The sequence below is a fragment of the Seriola aureovittata genome, chromosome 4, assembly GCF_021018895.1.
Source record: "Seriola aureovittata isolate HTS-2021-v1 ecotype China chromosome 4, ASM2101889v1, whole genome shotgun sequence".
In the NCBI taxonomy this organism is placed as follows: Eukaryota; Metazoa; Chordata; class Actinopteri; order Carangiformes; family Carangidae; genus Seriola; species Seriola aureovittata.
The window spans coordinates 13788354-13808458 of NC_079367.1; the positions used below are offsets into that span (position 1 = coordinate 13788354).

The 20105-nt window shown below is 39.7% G+C and overlaps 1 protein-coding gene and 1 non-coding gene across 3 annotated transcripts in view; both read left to right on the forward strand.

Annotated features, from left to right (window-relative positions):
• LOC130167416 (rho guanine nucleotide exchange factor 17-like) overlaps window positions 1-20105 on the forward strand; it is a 67344-nt gene that overhangs the window by 38217 nt on the left and 9022 nt on the right. For both annotated transcript variants that reach the window (XM_056373587.1, XM_056373586.1), the window contains 9 exons: window positions 7173-7250; window positions 11439-11621; window positions 16352-16468; window positions 17347-17439; window positions 17561-17737; window positions 18486-18536; window positions 18783-18892; window positions 19148-19233; window positions 19637-19755. In XM_056373587.1, the coding sequence (XP_056229562.1) occupies window positions 7173-7250; window positions 11439-11621; window positions 16352-16468; window positions 17347-17439; window positions 17561-17737; window positions 18486-18536; window positions 18783-18892; window positions 19148-19233; window positions 19637-19755 (1014 nt within the window). The remainder of the gene's footprint in view (window positions 1-7172; window positions 7251-11438; window positions 11622-16351; window positions 16469-17346; window positions 17440-17560; window positions 17738-18485; window positions 18537-18782; window positions 18893-19147; window positions 19234-19636; window positions 19756-20105) is intronic.
• trnam-cau (transfer RNA methionine (anticodon CAU)) lies at window positions 13462-13534 on the forward strand. Its single transcript has one exon. It is a non-coding gene; the product is annotated as a tRNA-Met (tRNA).

The following is a 20105-nucleotide window of genomic DNA, read 5'->3' on the forward strand; positions in this document are numbered from 1 at the left end:
GGTTTTTGTAAGAATCACGCAAACGAGCTATACCTTGTTAATTGTGGAGCTTGTTGGCATATTTTGTTGTCTTTGGACAGAGACAGGCTCATTGTGTCGCCCCATTCACCTTAATATTTACTGTACAGACATGAGAGCTTCACATCTGAATAAGGAAATAAGCATTTTTCCCGAAATATCAAACTATTCCTTTGAAAGCTTCCTTCAGAAGCTGTCTATCAGACAACCAAAAACAAATAATTCCCAAAACATATAATTTTTGTGAGTTGTATTCTTCCATACTCCAAGTTATGCAGCTGCAGTGTTTACAGCTGTGCGCCCATTAGAACAAGTCTTTTTGTTGGTGGTTAAGGTCACAGAATGAAAGACGGTGATCTTACAAAATATTTGATTGCTCAAAATTGAAGGCAGCTGTGGAACTTCACTCATCATTGGCAAAATACCACTTTTAGGCACTAAATTGTCTGAACAGTGGGACTGGATGAAAGAAAGGAAAGTTATTTTCTATCCAATAGAGAATAAACTAAATTCTATATTCCTTGTATGGCATTCAGTTTCTGCCCTTCTGCGGCACTCAAACTACCATGAACAAAATTACAGGAACAGTTTTGTACTGTTTATCGCTGGGGAATGAATAACACAGAAATCCCATTACTTTCTAGAGCAAGAAAAAAAAAAGACCCATTGATCTCTTGGGCTTTCGTGTGGTCTAGACTGTAGAGACAACTGTTGAATGTTGTGGTAACAGCAGCAGTAAATATGACAGTGAACAGGACAACATAACCCTAATAACAGTGCCAGCAAAGACAGAAACACAGCACGTACATAGTTGATAAACATTATGAACTTTGGTACATGACACCACAAGTAAAATAATGTCAAGTCAAGCAGAACGGCATGAGACGAAGCCGCCCGTGCTCTGACTCTGGGGTGTGTTGTCTTTACGGTTATGCTGTAATGTTTGGCTGCAGTTGTGAGGAATAACTTACTTTATGGACCCCCTGTGTCCACACCATTATTAAGACACCAGAGCTCGCAGAGGGACACATGAGAACATGCTGTACTCATCACACACGCACACACACACACTCATATTTACACACTTGTTCAGACATTTTTCCCTCACACACACTTGAAGGTTCCCTCTCAGGTCCCCTCCAGTGTTAGTAAGTGACAGGCTGAATCCTATGAGTCATCCATTCAGTCACATTCATCACTGCAGCACAGGGGACGACCCTGACCACCAGGTGACTGACAGAGAAGAAAAACAATGCACTTAACCAGGTGCTTAACATACTGTGGCGTACTTTTCTGCTCTTTGTGCGACTGTGTGAATTCCATCTCAAATGAAGTGACTGGGATGTACCGACTTGTCTCTCTAAACAGATCTTAGCTCGGCTGTTTTGGGCTGATTAAATTACACGAATACAGACTCGCTCTTGAGGCCACATCATTCCTAAGACGCAGGTTGTTAAAAAGATCAAAGTTATCTGATTACAAATAATTCAAAACTCTGATCTCAAGGCGACTCCTTAGGTTTATGAAGGATATTTAATTTAGACGATAAGACGCAAGTATTCTCTTTTTCCTTAAATTTAAAATATTTTTTAATCATGCTTGATTGCAAAGACATTTAAGCAACAATGTGTATGATGCATTATATGGGAGAAAAGTAATCCAAAACCAGCTGAGACCAAGTTTAAACATGCAAGAGTTATAACACAACAGGGGCAGGAATGCGTCATCAATTATGAAAGCTGGTGATTATTAAGCAATGAGGGTTGTTTTAGATGTTTCTCAAACACTTCACTGAAGTAATTTAATCCTTTTATTTGTGAGCAAACCAAACTGATTTTAACAAATTCATATTTTGTGAGTCTGTCCCACCTCCTCCCGCCTCTCCTGCTGCAAACGAGGACAGTTACCTAAGATTGTTTACAATTCAAGCAGGAGCTGGACCAGGTGCAGCATTTATTTGCTGCTTTGATACATTTAGATCATCATCGGAACATGTTAAATGCAGTACATTAAGACAACGACAACATGTGCCTGTCACACTTTTTAGGTGACAAGCAGAGGTGGAAGCACTTGTCTCTTGCCTCAGTGAGACAGAACTAATGTATGTGTGGCAATAACTGTCCCGTGTCCGGTCTCTCTGCCCTTGTCTCATATCCACTGCTTCTGCTGCGTAACCCCCAGTGTGGAGGATGATCCGACGCTGCTCAGGCGAACTGAAGCAGACGCCCTGTCAGTTCTGTAGCATTATGAGCTTCTGTCTAAAAAGAAGCCCTCCACCGGCAAAAGGCCATACCTGCAAAGCCAGTATTCATTGCCCTTGTGTTTGATGAATTTTCAGGTGTTTCAGGGTCAGGTGTCTGGGCAAGCGCTCTTTTCTTTTTTTTTTCTTTTTTTTTTTTTTCTATTGGATATTCATGTTGTCAATGGTGACAAACAACCAGAGGCTGAAGTTCTGTCCCTGTTGTAGCTTTAGCCCAAATTATACTCTCTGCATCCATGTGGCGACTAGAGTCAGTTATCTGCCCATGTCTCCACTGTCCATCCATTCTGTAGTGTATCCAGCTTCAAAACAGACAAGACCTTTCTGTCAGCTGAGCACATGGACTTGATCTTCTTCAATAGCAGGGCTGATAAGCAGGCTTTTTTTCACAGCCAAGTTGAGGTCAAGTCAGTTTTACTTGCATAGGCCAATTTACGATCTATATAGCATACAGCACCCTCTATCCTCGATTCAATTATGGAAAAACTCTTCCCAAAAAAAAAAAACTTTTTAAGGGGGGAAAAAATGGAAGGAACCACAGGAACAGGAACAGCAGAAAAAAACACAAGCGGACAGATGATCATAGAAGTTGTTAACAAACCTCCAGGTTAGTCAGACTAATTTGGAAAGGTAAAGTTATTACACAAACTGTCCATTGTAATCATTCATCACAGTTTACTTACCAGTTTCCTGGTTTAACTTGGATCAAATGTGTTTGTATTTGCAGTTGTTCTCACATACAGTTTTGCTGTGCAGTGAGGGATTTTCACCAGCATTTCGAGTGTGCTCGTTTTTGCTGTGTAAAGATAGAATTCAGTACACACTTAACTGTTTTGCACTCTCCACCCTCGGCCTGATGAGCTGGACGGGAGAGGAAAACGAAACGGCAAACAGTGACGCACCCTGTGTCGTCATGGTACCATAGTTACAGTGTGTGACTGTTGTTTTATTTCAGTGGGTTCAGCTGAACTTCCTGGTCTGATGGTTGGCTCAGACTGGACGGAGTACTCAGTGCTGTTGCCTTTGCTGTTTGAGACCAGCCTGTCCTGTGACCATTCAGCCTCTCAGCTGGGGTTACTATGGTAACTTCACTAGCAAAATGAAACTAGCATTCCTCACATTATTTCACCATGTTCTTGTGTGTGTGTGTGTGTGTGTGTGTGTGTGTGTGTGTGTGTGTGTGTGTGTGTGTGTGTGTGTGTGTGTGTGTGTGTGTGTGTGTGTGTGTGTGTGTGTGTGTGTGTGTGTGTGTGTCTAATCTAATAAAGAGGAAAAGTACAGAACTGAGTACATTGCTGTCTTCAGGGAAGTTCCCCTCTTGTTTTACCTCATTGTCATGCACAAACACACAAACACATGCCACCCCCTCCCCTCTTGTTGTCAGGTCACATGATTAGCATCATTATCAGCTGAACAACTCTGGGGAGACCACAATCATTCCTTGGTGTGCATGTGTGTGTGCTCATTTATTTACCCCTGTTGATTTCAGGCAGTTGTGTCTGTTTTTGTCAAGTTGACATCAAACAATGATTCCAATTAAGCAAACACGAGAAAGAAAAAGTGTATCATCATAAATGAGGTTAAATTTATATAAGACATGGGTGCAGAGAGGCAGATGTGTTCTTGTGTGAAGTGCTGTGTGGGTGTGTTTGTACGCAGCGCCGTGTCAGAAAATGCTGACAGAAACAGCACCTATCACTGCAGCTCTAGCTGCCGGGGGAACCCAGCTTTTACTAAATGCACTGTGTACCACATAATTTCTGCAGCTGGACTAAAAAACTTAATGGTTGTCGACTGTCAGAGGGCATAACCATAATCTGCAAGTTCTCATTTGAGAGGCAGGCTTCAACATTAAGTATTGGTCGGTCAGTTAAGAGCAGCTCTAATACAGTATATCCCCACAAATAACTGTTGAGTAACTGCTCTTCATTTGATTTTGACAGTGCCATACATTCTGTGTTCTCAGTGAGTTTTCTGGCTCCAGTAACTGCGAGTGCTAAAACGATTAGCATGACTAAGTAGCTGCCTGATTGAAAATTAAGTGACAACTATTTTGATATTTGATTTAAGTAATTTATCAAGCAAAAACACCAACATGTTTGCTGGTTCCAGCTTGTCAAATGTCACGATTTGCTGGTTCTCTCTTACAGTACAAAGCAATAAAATATGTTTGTATTTTGGACTGTTGGTCAGACAAAATTATCAGTTGGAATTGTGATGGTTTATTGTTTTGTGACAATTTATAACTGATTAATCAAGTGTCAAAATTACAATATGAAACAAAAACCAATCAAAAGGGGAATTAAATTTTAAACACCCAAGACAACCACATCAATAACTGCTTAAAGCATCCCTAAATGAAGAAAACAGAATGATTTGATTTTCCTTTTGATTGGTTGTTGCAGCCGGGGGCTCCAGTATAGGGATGTTGTTGCTTCATATTGTGATTGCGATGCCCGGAGGATTGAATGGTAGTCACAACTTCAGTTACCCACTATTCACCAAAGTGCCTGTGTGACATTCAGCGTCTTGCTCAGTGGCACTTCAGCAGTGCATGTGAATACTGTAACAGGGGACTGAACCACAAAGTATGTTGAACAGATTCCTACTTAGGGAGTATAAATGGATGATTACTGTGTTATTGTGTTTCCCTCTTTAGCCGCGTTTAGCCCTGTGTTTATACCATCCACTCCATTGTGTTTGTGTTTGTATGTCAGGACAGAGAATACTTGGACTGAATCCCTCATTCAGTGAAGGGACAACTGATGAACTGAAAAATATTTGACAAAGGAGGTGGCATTTAAAAGTCAATCTAAGTTTAACTATTAAAAAAACAACCACCTAAAAATAATATGCACACGCTGTTTCCCATTGTTCCTCTTCCAATCACTATCATGCACTCTCTTTCTCTCTCTCTCTCTCTCTCTCTCTCACACACACACACACACACACACACACACACACACACACAGAAACACACACACACACAGCAACACACACTCCTCCATCAACGCACCACCTCTCACCCTCCGGTGGTATCCCGCAGAGCCCCTGGGATCCCTTCAGATGCCAAACACTAAACATGGCCTTTCTGGGAAGTTATTGTTACAGTTATTTATAGGGCACAGTGAGGGGAGCAGGAGAAGAGGGGAAAAAAAACCTCTGCTTTGTGTGTTTTTGTGGCCTGTGTGTGTGTGTGAGAGTGATGGTGAGTGAGAGGGAGAGAGAGAGAGGGAGAGACATTGTGGTTATATGCACCATAGGGTTTTGCCTGTGGGTCTGTCTGATATTTATAAGTCTTGTTTGGTACCAGAATATTTTAGGACATAATACATCTGACTTTTTCCATGATGCTTATACTGCCCTTGTTATTCTCCCACCTCTCTTTGTCTGTCACAAGTAACAGACTTCTTCTTCTTCACTTTATAACCAGGAGAAGGAGTGATGGATAGCACCTTTGTGGCACAAAATTTTAGTGTAAAGGAAAGCTGTTGTAAAACTTTATTTTAGCTTTTATGTTGTAAAATGTAATATTTAGTTGCAAAATTTAGAAAAATCAACATCCTCTTTTTGTTTAATTTCTCCCTTTCTGCTCATCTTCCCTTCCTCTGTCTTTCTTTGTCTCTTTCTCTTCCATCGTGTCAGTTTCCGTCTTGGCCTCAATGTGTTGGGTTTGTTTCCAGTCTGTGCTGGAGCAGCTCATTCACTTGCATCCACAGGTCCTGAGTCATTGTTAGGGTGAACTGCTGAGTCATGCTTTGCTTCTGAGGACTTCCTGGCCTCAGTGACCTGTAATCCGGTTCCTGTGTGTTTGTGCATGTGTTTCAGCTCTGAATCCGTGACTGTTGTGACATCTCTGCAGGCTGTGTTCGCCTCCCTTTATAGATATATTTATAACATAGCACACTGACATTGAAGATCTAATATTTCAATCAAACAGTTCCAGGAACTTAAAGCCGTAGGAACTAAAAAGTCAGTGTTTTCTTTTGCTTTTCTAGGACCATGACGATTAGGTAAATAAGACCCAGAACTGATTAGAAAACAACCATGTGGTTTGAGAAGTACACAAGTCTTACATACGAGACAATAGCAGTGGTTATGATGTTCTTTGTGTTTCAGTGTTGTGTGACTGACATGCAGAGGTTTTTAAGGAAAGATATGAAATACTAAAAAGGCAAGAGGGCCATCTCCCAAGTACAAAGGAAGTGCTGAATGATTTTTCACTTAAGCACATATCAGTGAGGAAAAAATGAGCAGATGAAGTTAAGTTTTTATAATGTTTCTCCTAATTGCTTATACATCATACGTCTCACTGCGAGTACTACGACCAACCACTGCATGCTTGCAGTCTGAATAAATTTGTAAGCATGGTATTAAAGTTTAGAGGAGTGTGTTTGATGACTCCACTACCTTGGGAACAGGGTCTAAAACTGGGACTGGGAACTGGGAGTTGCTTGATAAACAGTATAAGAACTATATAGGTTTTCTAAAGGGTTCATGTGCATATTTGAAGCTTTTTCTTCAGATGAAGTTTCTCTCATTTCTGTGTTTGTTTGTTTTTTGTAACAAAAAAGAGTTTCCACACTTTAGTAAAGTTTTTGCAGTGAGATCCAAATGGGAACATTAATTATGGTCTTGCTCTTGTTTTCACCAATATTGGATCATTTTTACAGTGAAGACACAGACAGGAAGTGCATATAGCAAAGGTCTCTGGTCCAGAACACATTGCATTTATGTGATATGCAAATGACTGTGGGTCCATATTAAGACTCATTCATATTTTTCATTTATAATTGATATTTGCATTGCATCAAGTCAAAGTAATATTGTGTAATGTTTAACAAGTCACAGTGTAAAATATTTGGCTGATCTTCTTCCTCCTCTGTCTTCACAGGACATGAGGAAACATGTGATGATGACCCTCTTGGACACAGAGCAGTCATATGTGGAGTCACTCCGCACTCTTATTCAGGTAACACACACACACAAGCACAGCTACACACACTCAGGTAAGCGGACACACTACAAATACTTCTACTTCTTCTTACTTCTCTGGTCTTATAAATTGTTATTGAGCCGTGGGCCCAACACAAATACACACTAATACATATAAAAGCAAATAAACACAAAAACAAACGCACCATTTTGGATTCACAGATTGCTGAGCGCATGAGTAACAAATGTAGGTAACAAAGGTGTTATGTAATCCACTTATTGTCATTCATCCTGTCAGGCTAATCTGCTAACTCCACCACATCTCACTGTCATCAGCATTATCTACCCACACACACAGACACACACAAACGCTCTTCTATATCCTTCACCCATCTCTGTTCCAATAGCTAACTAACCTTTACCCCAAATCTTAGACGCACACACACACACACACACACACACTCATACACGCACACACTCCTCACCATCTTTACCTGTGATCACCCTACATTGTTATGTAACCTGTCACCAATTGCTTTGTGTGGGTGAACATTGTGTGTGTGTTTAAGATACTGTATATAACAAACCACAGTATAAGATATGCAAATGCGTGAAAGAGGTCAATCTAAATGCTGATGTGTGTGTGTGTGTGTGTGTGTGTGTGTGTTCTTACGTGTGTGTGTGTGTGCGTACGTGCATGCATTACTATAAAATGTATGTTTGTTTGTGTCTGTGCGTGCACATCCCACATGCACACTGAATTTGCTGAGTATCTGCCTATGCGTCTGTTTCTGTGTATACGTGTGTGTGTGTGGCCACAAAGTGAATAATCCTGGACTGTGTTCCCATGGCGACACAGGAAAAATAAGTGTTACCACGGTGACTGCAGTGAAAGTGCAGATCCCTGAAGGAGAGTGTCGGATGGAAGGTTTCTATATAACTACAGTATATTAATTTATGATAATAGCAATAACAATATATATGGTCAGCTGAGGTCGGAGCAGATACCTGGTCTTGACATAAAGAATTAATATGAACTGTTCTAATCTATGTTTTTATAATAATAATGGATCAAATAAAAAAGAGTAATGTGAAAAGGCTCGCTCATAGTGATAAACCCACAGAGACTTAACACCCAACTCTTCTCTGACTTCTTTCAGCTCTTTTCAGCAATTAACAGCAGACAGACAAAGTTGGCAAATAGCTGCTGAACATAATGTAGCATGTAGCAGCTAAAAAAACAGATATTTCCCTCTGGAGTTTGTGTGGACCGAAACTAGCTAAAAAGCTAAAAGAGAGTTAATATAGGTGGACAGAAACATGACTCCAAATAGATGCTAATGCTAATGGTGCTCCCCAACTGTTAGATTTGCAAATAGAAAACAGTTTGTAAATGCTTTTGTCACATGTAAGGCAATATTAGTGTAGTGTTTACAGCTTGTTACATGGCCAAACAATAATTTAATGCAGGTTTAAGAATGAATATGTGCAGCCAAGTTGGTAAATTCCAAGTTCACATCAGACTCTGAGTTGTAGTTCCAAATCAGAGCGATCAGGGATTCCTGACTTCTACGATATCTCCGGCTTGATTCAGGGGGCTCTGCCGCAGGTGCTACAGTCTCGGATTTAATGTTCAAACGCCCTGCCTGTCACAATCCTCAGATGTTAAAAAGATTCTCATACACATACATTGACACATTCCACGGCAGCAATCTGAAGTGATCAAGCAAGATTTCATCAGACTTTCTAAGATCCCTGAACTTAGTGGGAAAGATGTGGGAGTGGGGTGTTTCATCAAACTCCATCAGCTCCATTCCTGGCTGCAGCTTCACTGCAGGGGACAGAACACTGGCTTTATTGACAATTATAATCCGTTCTGGGATCAAGCTTCACTTTTTAATAGGGACGGTTTACATCCAAATCGACTGAGTTCTCACACGTCGTCTGCCAATATACATCACTCTTATTAACCCAGCTATGCGACTTTCATCAACCAGTACACTCCCAAACTCTTCTTCGCCCACAGTACATGAGCTTGTAATCAACACGGGCTCTGGTCCATACTCTTGCTCCTCCTATCGGTCCACCACCACAGTAATTCATACTCATGTTACAATCCTGGTTGTTCCACCCACTGTCTCATATGACGGCTCCCCCTGCTCGCTTCCACATTATATCTCTGTTATCTGGATAGTCGAGATTCAGTTCTTATGCTTCAATCCTCCAGGGTAAGGGTGGTCAGCTCACTACACTATATTCACTGTTTGTCCCCTCCCCAACTCCTTTTTCTATCAACTGTTTCTCAAAAATGTGGTCTGTTAGATGTTCAGTCCTTCACTTGCAGTGATTTTATAACTTGTAATTGCCTTGACTTTTTATGGCTATTGAGACTTGGCTCACTCCAAATGATACTGCCCCTGAGGCTACCCCTGATAGCTTTTCTAATTTTCATCCCACCCCAGCCTTCGGGTCAGAATGTGATGCATAGAAAAAAGTTTTTTAGTGCTCTTTTGTGTCTTTTGGGTTTTAAGTTTTTTAATGACTGGTCCAGTTCCTCTGCTCTGCATACTTTTATACAGACTTCTGAAGCTAAATGGTTTTATTCATGAATTATACTCAAATAGTACAGTAGAGTTCTCGTCTTCAGTGATTTTAATATTTATATATCTATTTAATATTTATGTATTCTTCTAATCCCCTTTCACATGATTTCCTTTTCTTTATCAAGTCTTTCAGTTTAAATCAGATTGTTAAAGGTACCACACATTCTTAAGGCCATACTTTAGACCTGGTCCTCATTTTTCTCCCCCTATAAATGTGAATCATGTTGACTTTTATGTTGGAGATCATATCATTTTGTATGTTCCTTTATCTCCACCCACTGATAAGCCTTGTGCTACTGTTCTGTCAGGTGTCCTTACTGCTGATTCTGCCAGTAAGTTCTGTGAAGCTTTCTCCAATACCTCCAACCTCGAGCTCTTTTATGCAGCCAACAATGCCCTGATGCGTTTGCTAATTCTTTCAATAATATCTGCCTCTCTATCTATGACTATAATGCTCCTCTCAAACTCGGAAAGAAAAACTTGAATCCTTTTCCACAGCTCAGTGGACAGACTCCGGCCCTCAAGAGTGAATGCAGAAAAGCTGAATGTAAATGGAAAGCTAATAGGTTACAGGTTTCCCTTGACATCCTAAAAAGTCACATGGTCTGCTATCAGACTACAATTTAAGAGGCAAGCCTATTTTTTTTGTTTGATTTCCAGAAATGCCCACAACTCAAAAGTAATATTAAAGTCTATTGAGTCTCTTATAAGCGGTTCCACAATGCCTTATACTGAACCTAGCCCTGAAAACTTAAAACTTCCTTAAACTTAATGATAACAAAGTGGAAATTGTTTGCCTCACCCAATTCCTTCAGTCAGATAGTCTGCAATCTGAGAGCCCTATCCAATAACATTAAGCCAGCCACACGGTCCAGTCATGTATCAGGTTTATACCCCAGTTTGTTTGGGAAAAAAAAGTCTCTAAATCTAGCGACAGTGTGCTAAATTGACACTGCAGGCTGTAAACACCCCCGTAATAGAACCTGTTTGCACCAGAAACTCAAACTCAGTGGCGAGGCACTCGGCTGACCAGTGGTTAAAATATCATCATCAGTCAGGGACATTCTAGATTATAGGGCTGGCACCGCTGTTACAGTCCAGCCAAAAATTTGCAGAAAATCTGAGAGGTTACTGACATGAAACATGTATTTGTTTAGATAATCAAACAGACAATGAATGTAACAGACAATAAAATTTGTTTCTGAGCAGGAGGAATGCTTAGTAAAAACTTATTCAAAGGCATTTTTTCATAATAGTAACATTTCTGTAGCCCTGTTGTGCAGGAGAAGCTGTGGAGGGATAAGGGACAACCATCTCCATTTCCTCTTTTCCCAGAAAACACACCACCCCCTGCTTCTCCCTCCTCGTTATAAAACATTAACACACACATACAATAGGAACTGAGTGCAACATCACCACCAGTATAGCAATTTCTTCAGTTTATATCAGTGCTGTTTCACCTGAGTGTATAAATGAATAGTTAGTATTGTTTGATGAGAACATTCAAACAGCCATACAAGCTGCTGGTTCATCACTGTTGCACAATAATTTGCAGCTATTCCCATGCATATTTAAATGTTTTGAAATGGTCAGTCATTTAACTGGTGCTTCTGTCCCCTCAGGGCTACATGCGTCCTCTCAAACATCCGGACGGTGGCTCTATAGTAGACCCTCTGCTGGTGGACGAGATGTTTTTCCAGATCCCAGAGATCCTGGAGCACCACGAGGACTTCCTGGAGCAGGTCGCCGGCTGTGTCGGCCAATGGCATGACAGACAAACCGTTGGACACCTCCTCATCCAATCAGTGAGTAGAAATGTCAATAAATTGGAGTGACATGACTGTACTTCTTATTGATTACTAAGAAGACACTGAGTACAGAACACAAGGTTGTGCCAGTAAGTCACATTATGACCTGAAAGTTTACTTGCTGATTAGAGCCAGACCAATAAAATAGTTACTGCTAATTGCTGCTATTTTTGCTTATCAAAGATATATCAAGGTATATGTCGGCCAACTAGTAATAAGACGTTACAGTAGAGAAATCACGACATTTGAGATAATTAACAAACATCGTCTCTATTACATAGTTTGTCCACTAAAGTTTATATTTCACTCGTAAAATGTTCTACTTAGTACATATCTTGCTTTTAATTCTTTTAATAACAAAATGTAGGGGATTTTATTAAAAAAGGATATGTTTATTTATTTATGTTAAAGAATATAAATATATATTGTGTCATGTCAAATATCAGCCTCAAAAATCCAGTATCTGTCAGGCTCTAGTGGTGATATCCTCTTTGTGCTGTAGGAATGTAATCAGAACATTTGCATTGTTAGCTCCTGTACGCAGAATGTAGACTGACAGTGTGAGATTCTTAACCTCTACCAGCGAGCAGTGATCCCCTGAACTTCTCTGAACAGCCTCTGTCTTGAGAACAATAACGCCTGAGTGTGTGAGAGAGAAATTTGTATTCTACAATGTGAGAGTTTTATAGCGGTAGCTAGAATCACTCAGCAAAATAACACAAACTAATTATCAGAGGTATTCAGTCCACCGATCCGTACACCTCATCCTTCAAACAGCAGCAAACCATTAAAACCTTTAACATTTTCACGTACTTATTTTAAAGTTTAATTCCAAAATGTATAATTGCTGTAAGTTTGTCTTGAATTTTTCTGAACTACAGTGGTGCTGCAGTAAAGTACCTCTCCACATAGGACATAAAATCATCTATTTTGCTGTAGACTAGAGCTCTAATGAATAAACAGTCCTTAAAAGCATTACAGACATCAGGGCAGACTGGAGGGAAGCTGTTTTATTAAGAGATGGTCTATAGTTGGCAACACTAGTTTAATATTTTGTTTTCCCGCTGACCTCTCGGCGACCCATTTCAAATTTCCCATGACCTGAGGTTGGCTCTAAACGTAGACTTTGAAAAACATTGCTCTAAAGCACCAGTGTCGAGCTAAATGTCAGGTTATGTTCCTTGAGAATAACAGAGAGAAGAGTTTCTATCCAGGCTGACAGTTTCACACTGACTTTCAACAAACACAGACAGAAAGTTGATATAAAAGAAGCTCAGATGGCAATTTCCACTTTCCCCAGTTGACCAAAATGCAATGTAGCTACAGGTTTAGTTTTTTATTGACTGGGAAAGCCTTCACTCTCTTGCTATGCTAATGCTATTGTTATCACTCTCAGCTTGAGTGAAAGATTCTTCCTGATTCTCACAAAGACAATGTGGAAAATGAAAGAAACCACAAAGTGAAATAGAAGTAGATGAAGCAGGCTGAGGCAAAGAACTACAAATTTAAACATCGTAATGTTTTGAATTTATACCTCCTGAGATATAGGCTTCATATTAGATAAACTGTTGTGTGATATTTGTTTCTAGGGGAGGGTTTGCCTTTAAAGATAAGAAAATTTAAAAATGGATAGAATACAGAAGATTATAATGGGAGATGCAAGTAGTGGAAGTAGGGAGGTTAGAGTAGTGGGTGTTTTTCCTGTTCAGCTGAAGCGGTTGCAAATCCTTCACACAGCTCAGACTGAGCCTCCCTCCCCCACTCCTCTCCCTGTCTACCCCCCTTCCTTTTCTGCTGCTGCAGCTCTTAAAGCTGCAGTAGTGAGAGTGTGTTTCAGGCCTCGTTGGCGCAGTAGGCAGCGCGTCAGTCTCATAATCTGAAGGTCGTGAGTTCGAGCCTCACACGGGGCAGAGTGTTTTGTTCAGGTCTTCACTGTTTATAGTGGCAGACGCTGTTATGATTTGTGGGAAATGTGTCTGTGCCAGCATCTGTAGCAGATTTGTCTGACCAGCAGCAGTAAATCTCTCTACATTTGTGGAAAATATTACAATAGAGGTATTTCGTAACACTGACTCTTGACTCTGCTTGTTTATGATTTAGACTTCAGCATAGAAAATCTTCCTACTATCCTATCTCTCTGCTCATGCAGTGCTCTATCAACATAAATCGTTTCATGACCTCCTTCCCTCCCAAAAACATATACGTAATCTACTTTCAGCTCCTCAAGCATCCTGGAATAAACTAGCTTTTTTTTGTATTTACATATTCATAAAATCTTGATCTAAAATATGTTGCATGGCTGTTTTAATGTATTGATATGCGTCATTGAGTCCCTCTCCCAGACTATGAAAAAAATATTTCAGTGATTTTGATATGCAGATGTACACTGCACAATTAAAATAATTTGTATTTGATTTGTTTATTGACAATCTCTTAATATATATTTATAAAATAAAATGTAGTTCAGACTTAAGAACTAGACTTATTTACATTATTGTGTGTGGTGTTGTGAAGCACAGTCCAGCAACATTTATCATGGCTGAGAAGGGCACTGAAGGTTCAAGGTTCATTTTACTTATCCATAAAATCCTGGAATTTACAATGCTCTCGTCCTGATGAACCAAGGCTGGCAACAGAACATAGGAAATAAATAAAACCATAAAATCATGGATAAAAACATCAAACAAGAAAACGATATATATAACTAACCCTGACGTTTGACAACCAAAATCTAAGCAGTTTGTCCTTGAGTCCAAGTGAACATTTGTACCAAATTTGAAGAAGTTCCCTCAAGGCGTTATGGAGATATTTCATTCACAAACCATTCACACAGTTCATTCACATATGTCGTTCACACAAAAAATGTTTTGTAAGGTCACTGTGACGTGACCTTCGACCACCAAAATCTAATCAGTTTGTTCTTGAGTCCAAGTGGACAATTCTTCTTTGACACCTTGTTAATTGAAGAGCACACCAGTGAGAAATATATTGAGAGAAAAATCTTTAGCGAGAAGAACATTGAGAACATAAGAACATTAAGTGTCAGTTTTTATAACTGGTGTAAAATCCTCTTCTTTCTGCCATTTCTGTCCTCTGCTGGGACTAATCCTCACATTATCCACAGATCTTATTTCTCTGTGAGACTGAGAAGGATGGAGAGAGCAGAGAGGACACTGGGAAATGCGTGAAAGAGAAAGGCAGTGAGGAACAGAAGAGGGTCGGGTTATTTCATGAGAGGGTAGAAAGCCGGTTAATATGTGACGTCAAATAAGGTGCCACACTGTGCCTTATGTCTGTCCGTGCCTCTACTGTCTTTTTTCCCCATCTCTGACAGTATCTCTCTCTGCCCTCTATTGGTGAAACGAAACCAGGACAGGGTGATTCATCCATGTGTGTTCATGTGTGCGTTTCTGTTAGTATGTGTTTTTTAGAGAGCAAATGAAAAAAGAGAGATGGACAGAAAGACTAATCTTTTCTAGTGCCAGCCTAAACACACTGAAAACCAGTTACAGCAAGGTTTCTTTGGTGATCTCTCCAAATACAGCTCACCTTTGTTGTTATTATGATTATACAGTAAAAAGTACAGTTTGTGCTACATGTCAACTGTTGAGCACAGCTTAAAATGTACCAAAATAGCAACGTAGTGATACCTCTCTATTGTTTGTTCAACAGCTATTAGTTTGTAGTTGCTTTTCCTGGTTGTTTAAGCAAATGCAACAATTTACCTGGGAAATCTTTATCCTGAAACAGGTTATTTCGGTGTGTTGGTAGGAAGTTAATTATCTTGTAACATATTTTAAAATAGAGTATTGTTTACACCAAGTTTGGAATATCTTGCAGCTATTATAATCAATCATTTTCATTTGTGTTTACTGCTAATTAGCAACCGTTAGCATGCTAACATGCTAAACTAGGACAGAAAATTTCATCAGCATGTTAGCATTATCATTATGAGCATGGCTTTGGGGCAAGTCCCAGGTTACACTGTAGATTTGAGACTTTTTTTTTGGAGTCAAGTGTACAGAATTGCTGAATCTTCTCTGGAAAAAAGGAAAATAAAACTATAAATCAGGATCAATAGATAATAGTGACTGATAAAGTGACTGCACACGTAATTTACTAACTCAAAAAGTGGATTTGGTGTTAAATTACTCTTTAAAGAAGAATCAAACGACCATTAAGTGGAAATGTGTGGAATGGAAAGAAAACAGTAGAATGTAAATGAATGTGTGCTTTGTACTGCCTCAGAGCTATCGCGAAAATAGAATATTAGACTTGTTTGATTAATTGAATCATCATTGTTTATGAAGGTTGACATGTTCATGTCTGTTTTTTCTCAACCAACCAATAGTCCAAATCTCAAATATATTAAATTTAAAAAGATATTAAACAGGGTGAAATGTTTGGCATGCTTGCTCATTATTTTCTGTCAATCAACTAAATGTTTCCGCTCTGGTAGCCATGTAATCATATTGCTTGTTTGGTCACTTCCCAGAGATCACTATTAAAGAATAAAATTCTGATTTACTGGAGATATCTACCATAATGAACGCCATCATCAGTTTTACTATCAAGTTCGAGATATCAGCCACAGATAGTACATAACTGCTCCAGTTTTGACCAGGATTATTTTATTTTTCTGCGAACAAAAACGTCTGCTTTTAGACTCATTTTAACAAAATTAAACACAACTTAACTTAAATGTCCTTTTCTTCCCCTCTCTCCAGTTTTCCAAAGATACCCTAGCTAATATGTATTCAGCATACATAGACAACTTTCTCAACGCCAAAGATGCTGTAAGGATTGCCAAGGAGGCCAAGCCAGCGTTTCACAAGTTCCTGGAGGTGAGTGTTGGACTGAAACACAGGATGTCTGGTTTTGTCTGAGCAATTGCTCTTATATGTTTGTTTGGAAAACTAGAAAGAGTCTGCTGACTTGCCAAGAGTTTGTACCCACTATTTACTTTGGTATCTCTATAAGTTAAGTGTGTGTGTGTGTGTGTGTGCGTGCGTGTCTGTCTGTGTGCGTGCATGCATGTGCGCGCTTCCTGTCTTCCTCCCCCTCTTTGTCCATTCTGGTATTCCAGCTGGAGTTTTTGTCTTAGAAAGAGAGACACTTAATTGTTCTCACACTAAAGTTATGGATCCACCTTATGAATCAAGAATTGTGTGTTATATACATGTCAAATGATTTTACACTATTGATCAAAATGAAAACACATACTGTTTAACTTTCATTAAACTCTCATTTCAAAATCAAATGGTAACAAATTTAATCTGAGAAACATCTGTCTTACTCTGAATTTTATAGCTTTTTTTATCTTCACTCCATTTCCTAATCTGAAAGTATAGACAAATAATTGTTCTTGAAACCATCTCTTTAAACCAATTCAACCAGATAATTTATCTTTAAAACCTGTGGATATTTTAGCCATGTGTCCAGTGAAACCACTGTGGTGTGCCAGTATCTCAGAGCTCAGATACAAAAATGTTATCAGGCACCACAAAAACCTGTCATGTCCTCATCCTGTTCTCAGTTTACAACCATAGAGTTTCGTGCCAGGTAGGGTTTTCACTGTGGAACCACTTTGCCATCTGGTGGAGACATGAAGTGCAGCACTGATCTGCTTGTGCAGTCAATCGTCTTGTTAGGTGAATCTCAAGTTACTCTCTGACACTCTCTCATATCTATACTCTTCTTCTTCCTTCCTTCACTCCCTCAGCAAAACATGCGTGAGAACAAGGAGAAGCAGGCTCTGGGTGATCTGATGATTAAGCCAGTGCAAAGGATTCCTCGATATGAGCTGCTGGTTAAGGTGACATATCTCAAAGTATAACTACCTACTTTCTATATACTGAAAGTAGCCTTATGCTGTGTTTAGTGACAACAAAATTAGTTTAAAGTTTGATTAACACACAGTGTTGTTTTTCACGCAGGACCTGCTCAAGCACACCCCAGAGGATCACCCAGACCACGCGTTCCTACTGGACGCCCAGAGGGACATCAAGCGCTTGGCTGAGAAGATTAACAAGGGACGTCGCTCCGCTGAGGAGGCAGAGAGGGAGACCAGGGTCATTCAGGAGATTGAGGCGCACATAGAGGGAGTCGAACATGTGAGATATTTATTATACAGTGTGTATTACTAAGATAAATCTATGTTTGTAGGTGATATTTGCCTTTTAAACTGTTAGGGCTGCATTTCCTGATTTCACGATTTCCTGACATCCATTATGCTTTCAGATATCTTGTTTTGTCTGTTTGACATTTTAAAGTATATTTTTTGGGCTTTTTATGCCTTTATTGGACAGGATAGTAGAGAGACAGGAAATGGGGAGGCAGAGAGGGGGAATGACATGCAGTAAAGGCCGTCCGATGCGGGACTCGAACCGGGGCCAGCTGCAGCGAGGACTGTAGCCTCTACACATGGAGCGCCTGCTTAGACCACTACGCCACACGACGCCCCTGTTTGACATTTTAGATCTAGAAATATTAAGCTCATTATCATATATGATGAGAAAAGGGAGAAAATTTCATAACTGAGAAGCTGCATCAAGAGCATTTTTGGTATTTTTGCCCGAAAAAGTGATCATCAATCAAGACAGTTAGTAATTCGTTTTCAGTTGGTTGCTGACTGGTTAACTATCCGTTTCAGCTCTAACCTCTACATTGTTCTGCAGGTCTCATTAAAGTCATCTGTCCCAGAAGAAACAATCAAGAACAAAGAAACTGTTTTTCCGATGTTTGACTTGTGCTCACGGGTTTTATACAACATCTTAAAAGAATGAGACAGAATGAGACAGCAACAGTTTGTTTTTTTTCTATTAAATGATAAAGACCTTTCTCTCTGTGTCTTTGCGTTAGATTCTGAATCCCCAAAGGAAGTTCTTGAGACAGGAAATGGTCATGGAGGCGGTAAGAAATACTCAGCAAATGTTTGTAATAAAGTAACCTAAAGTGGTGGCATCATTTTAAAATGCCACTTCATGAAACATAGGTCAAAATAACAGAACAGCATTATGAACTGTCCTCCTACATATTTACTACCTTCCCCACAAATTTAGTAGTAAATGTAATAATATTGTATGTATCTGAATTTTTTTATTAATCAATAACGTGTCAAAACATTCACAGCTATTCCTCTTTTCTTTCTCTCTGTAGAAGACAGTGGGTGGGAAGAAGGACCGTTCTCTCTTCCTCTTCAGTGATCTGATCATCTGCACCACTCTCAAGAGGAAGTCTGGCTCATTAAGACGCAGCTCCATGAGCTTGTGTGTAACACACACACACACACACACACACACACACACACATACACACACACACACTCACACACACACACACACAGAGGCTGTCATAATACAGCTTCCAAACCCAACTGTGCCCCCTGGTGTTCAACAAAAGATATACGGACAATGTTTTTTACAAATGACAAAATTTGCCTTGATGTTCACCTTTTTTCTCCATCACTTTCTTTCTTTCTTTCTTTCCATCTCTTCCTCTGCTGCTCTCTCTCTCCCTCTCAGATACTCTGCTGCGAGTGTCATTGATACTTCCAGTAAATACAAGTTCCTTTGGAAACTTCCTCTAGAAGACGTAGAGGTGGTGAAAAGTAAGACTGTGTTGAGATCATGTACTGCTGATGGCATGGGGTCAATCAGGAAACTGCAATGTTGTCATTTATGTTTTTTTTTTTCTTAAGTGAATTAATAGTTTATTGCACATGGCCCTTTTCTGCATGTGTTAAATAACTGTGTGTAGTTCCAAATACAATAACACAACATTTGTGACATACACTCTTTTTGCACACATATGCATCACTAATTAGCCACCAGTATATTTTTTCTAGGTCTCCTCTATCAAATTTCTGTATGAAAATTTGGTTTGTCATTTCGACCTCACTGTTGGTTCATTTATCAGTATAAAAAGGAAATGAAACCCTTTTGAGCTAAACTCTGAAAATAGTATTTCATGTAACTGTTGTATGGTTCCCTGTTTGTTCTTCCCTGCACCAGGCTCCACCCAGGCAACAAACAAGGAGAGCATTCAGAAGATGATTAGTCGACTAGATGAGGATCTCAGCACGCTGGGTCAGATCAGCAAGCTGTCTGAGACCCTCAGCTTCCCACACCAGGTACTGTGTGCCAACACGCACATGCAAACAGCAGCTACGTGTTTGAGCATCACTGTTTTTTGTCTTAAATCTTCCTCCTTTGGTGCCTCTACCTGTCACCTTGTTTGCACACAAGAATAAATTGTTGACTTTTGCTCTTTCTTGGTCTTTTGTTCTCTCAAACAGTGTTCCTGTTAACCATAAAGCAGTCCAGCATTTCATAAGCCTTTACTAACTCTCATCTTCTTTTCTGTGTTCACTGTCATTTTTTTTAACCTCTCCTCCTTCCTTGTGTACACCAGTCCATCTAAATATTCAGTCCTAGATACTCACAGCACAAGCGCAACAACAGGAACTACAAAGATAGACTG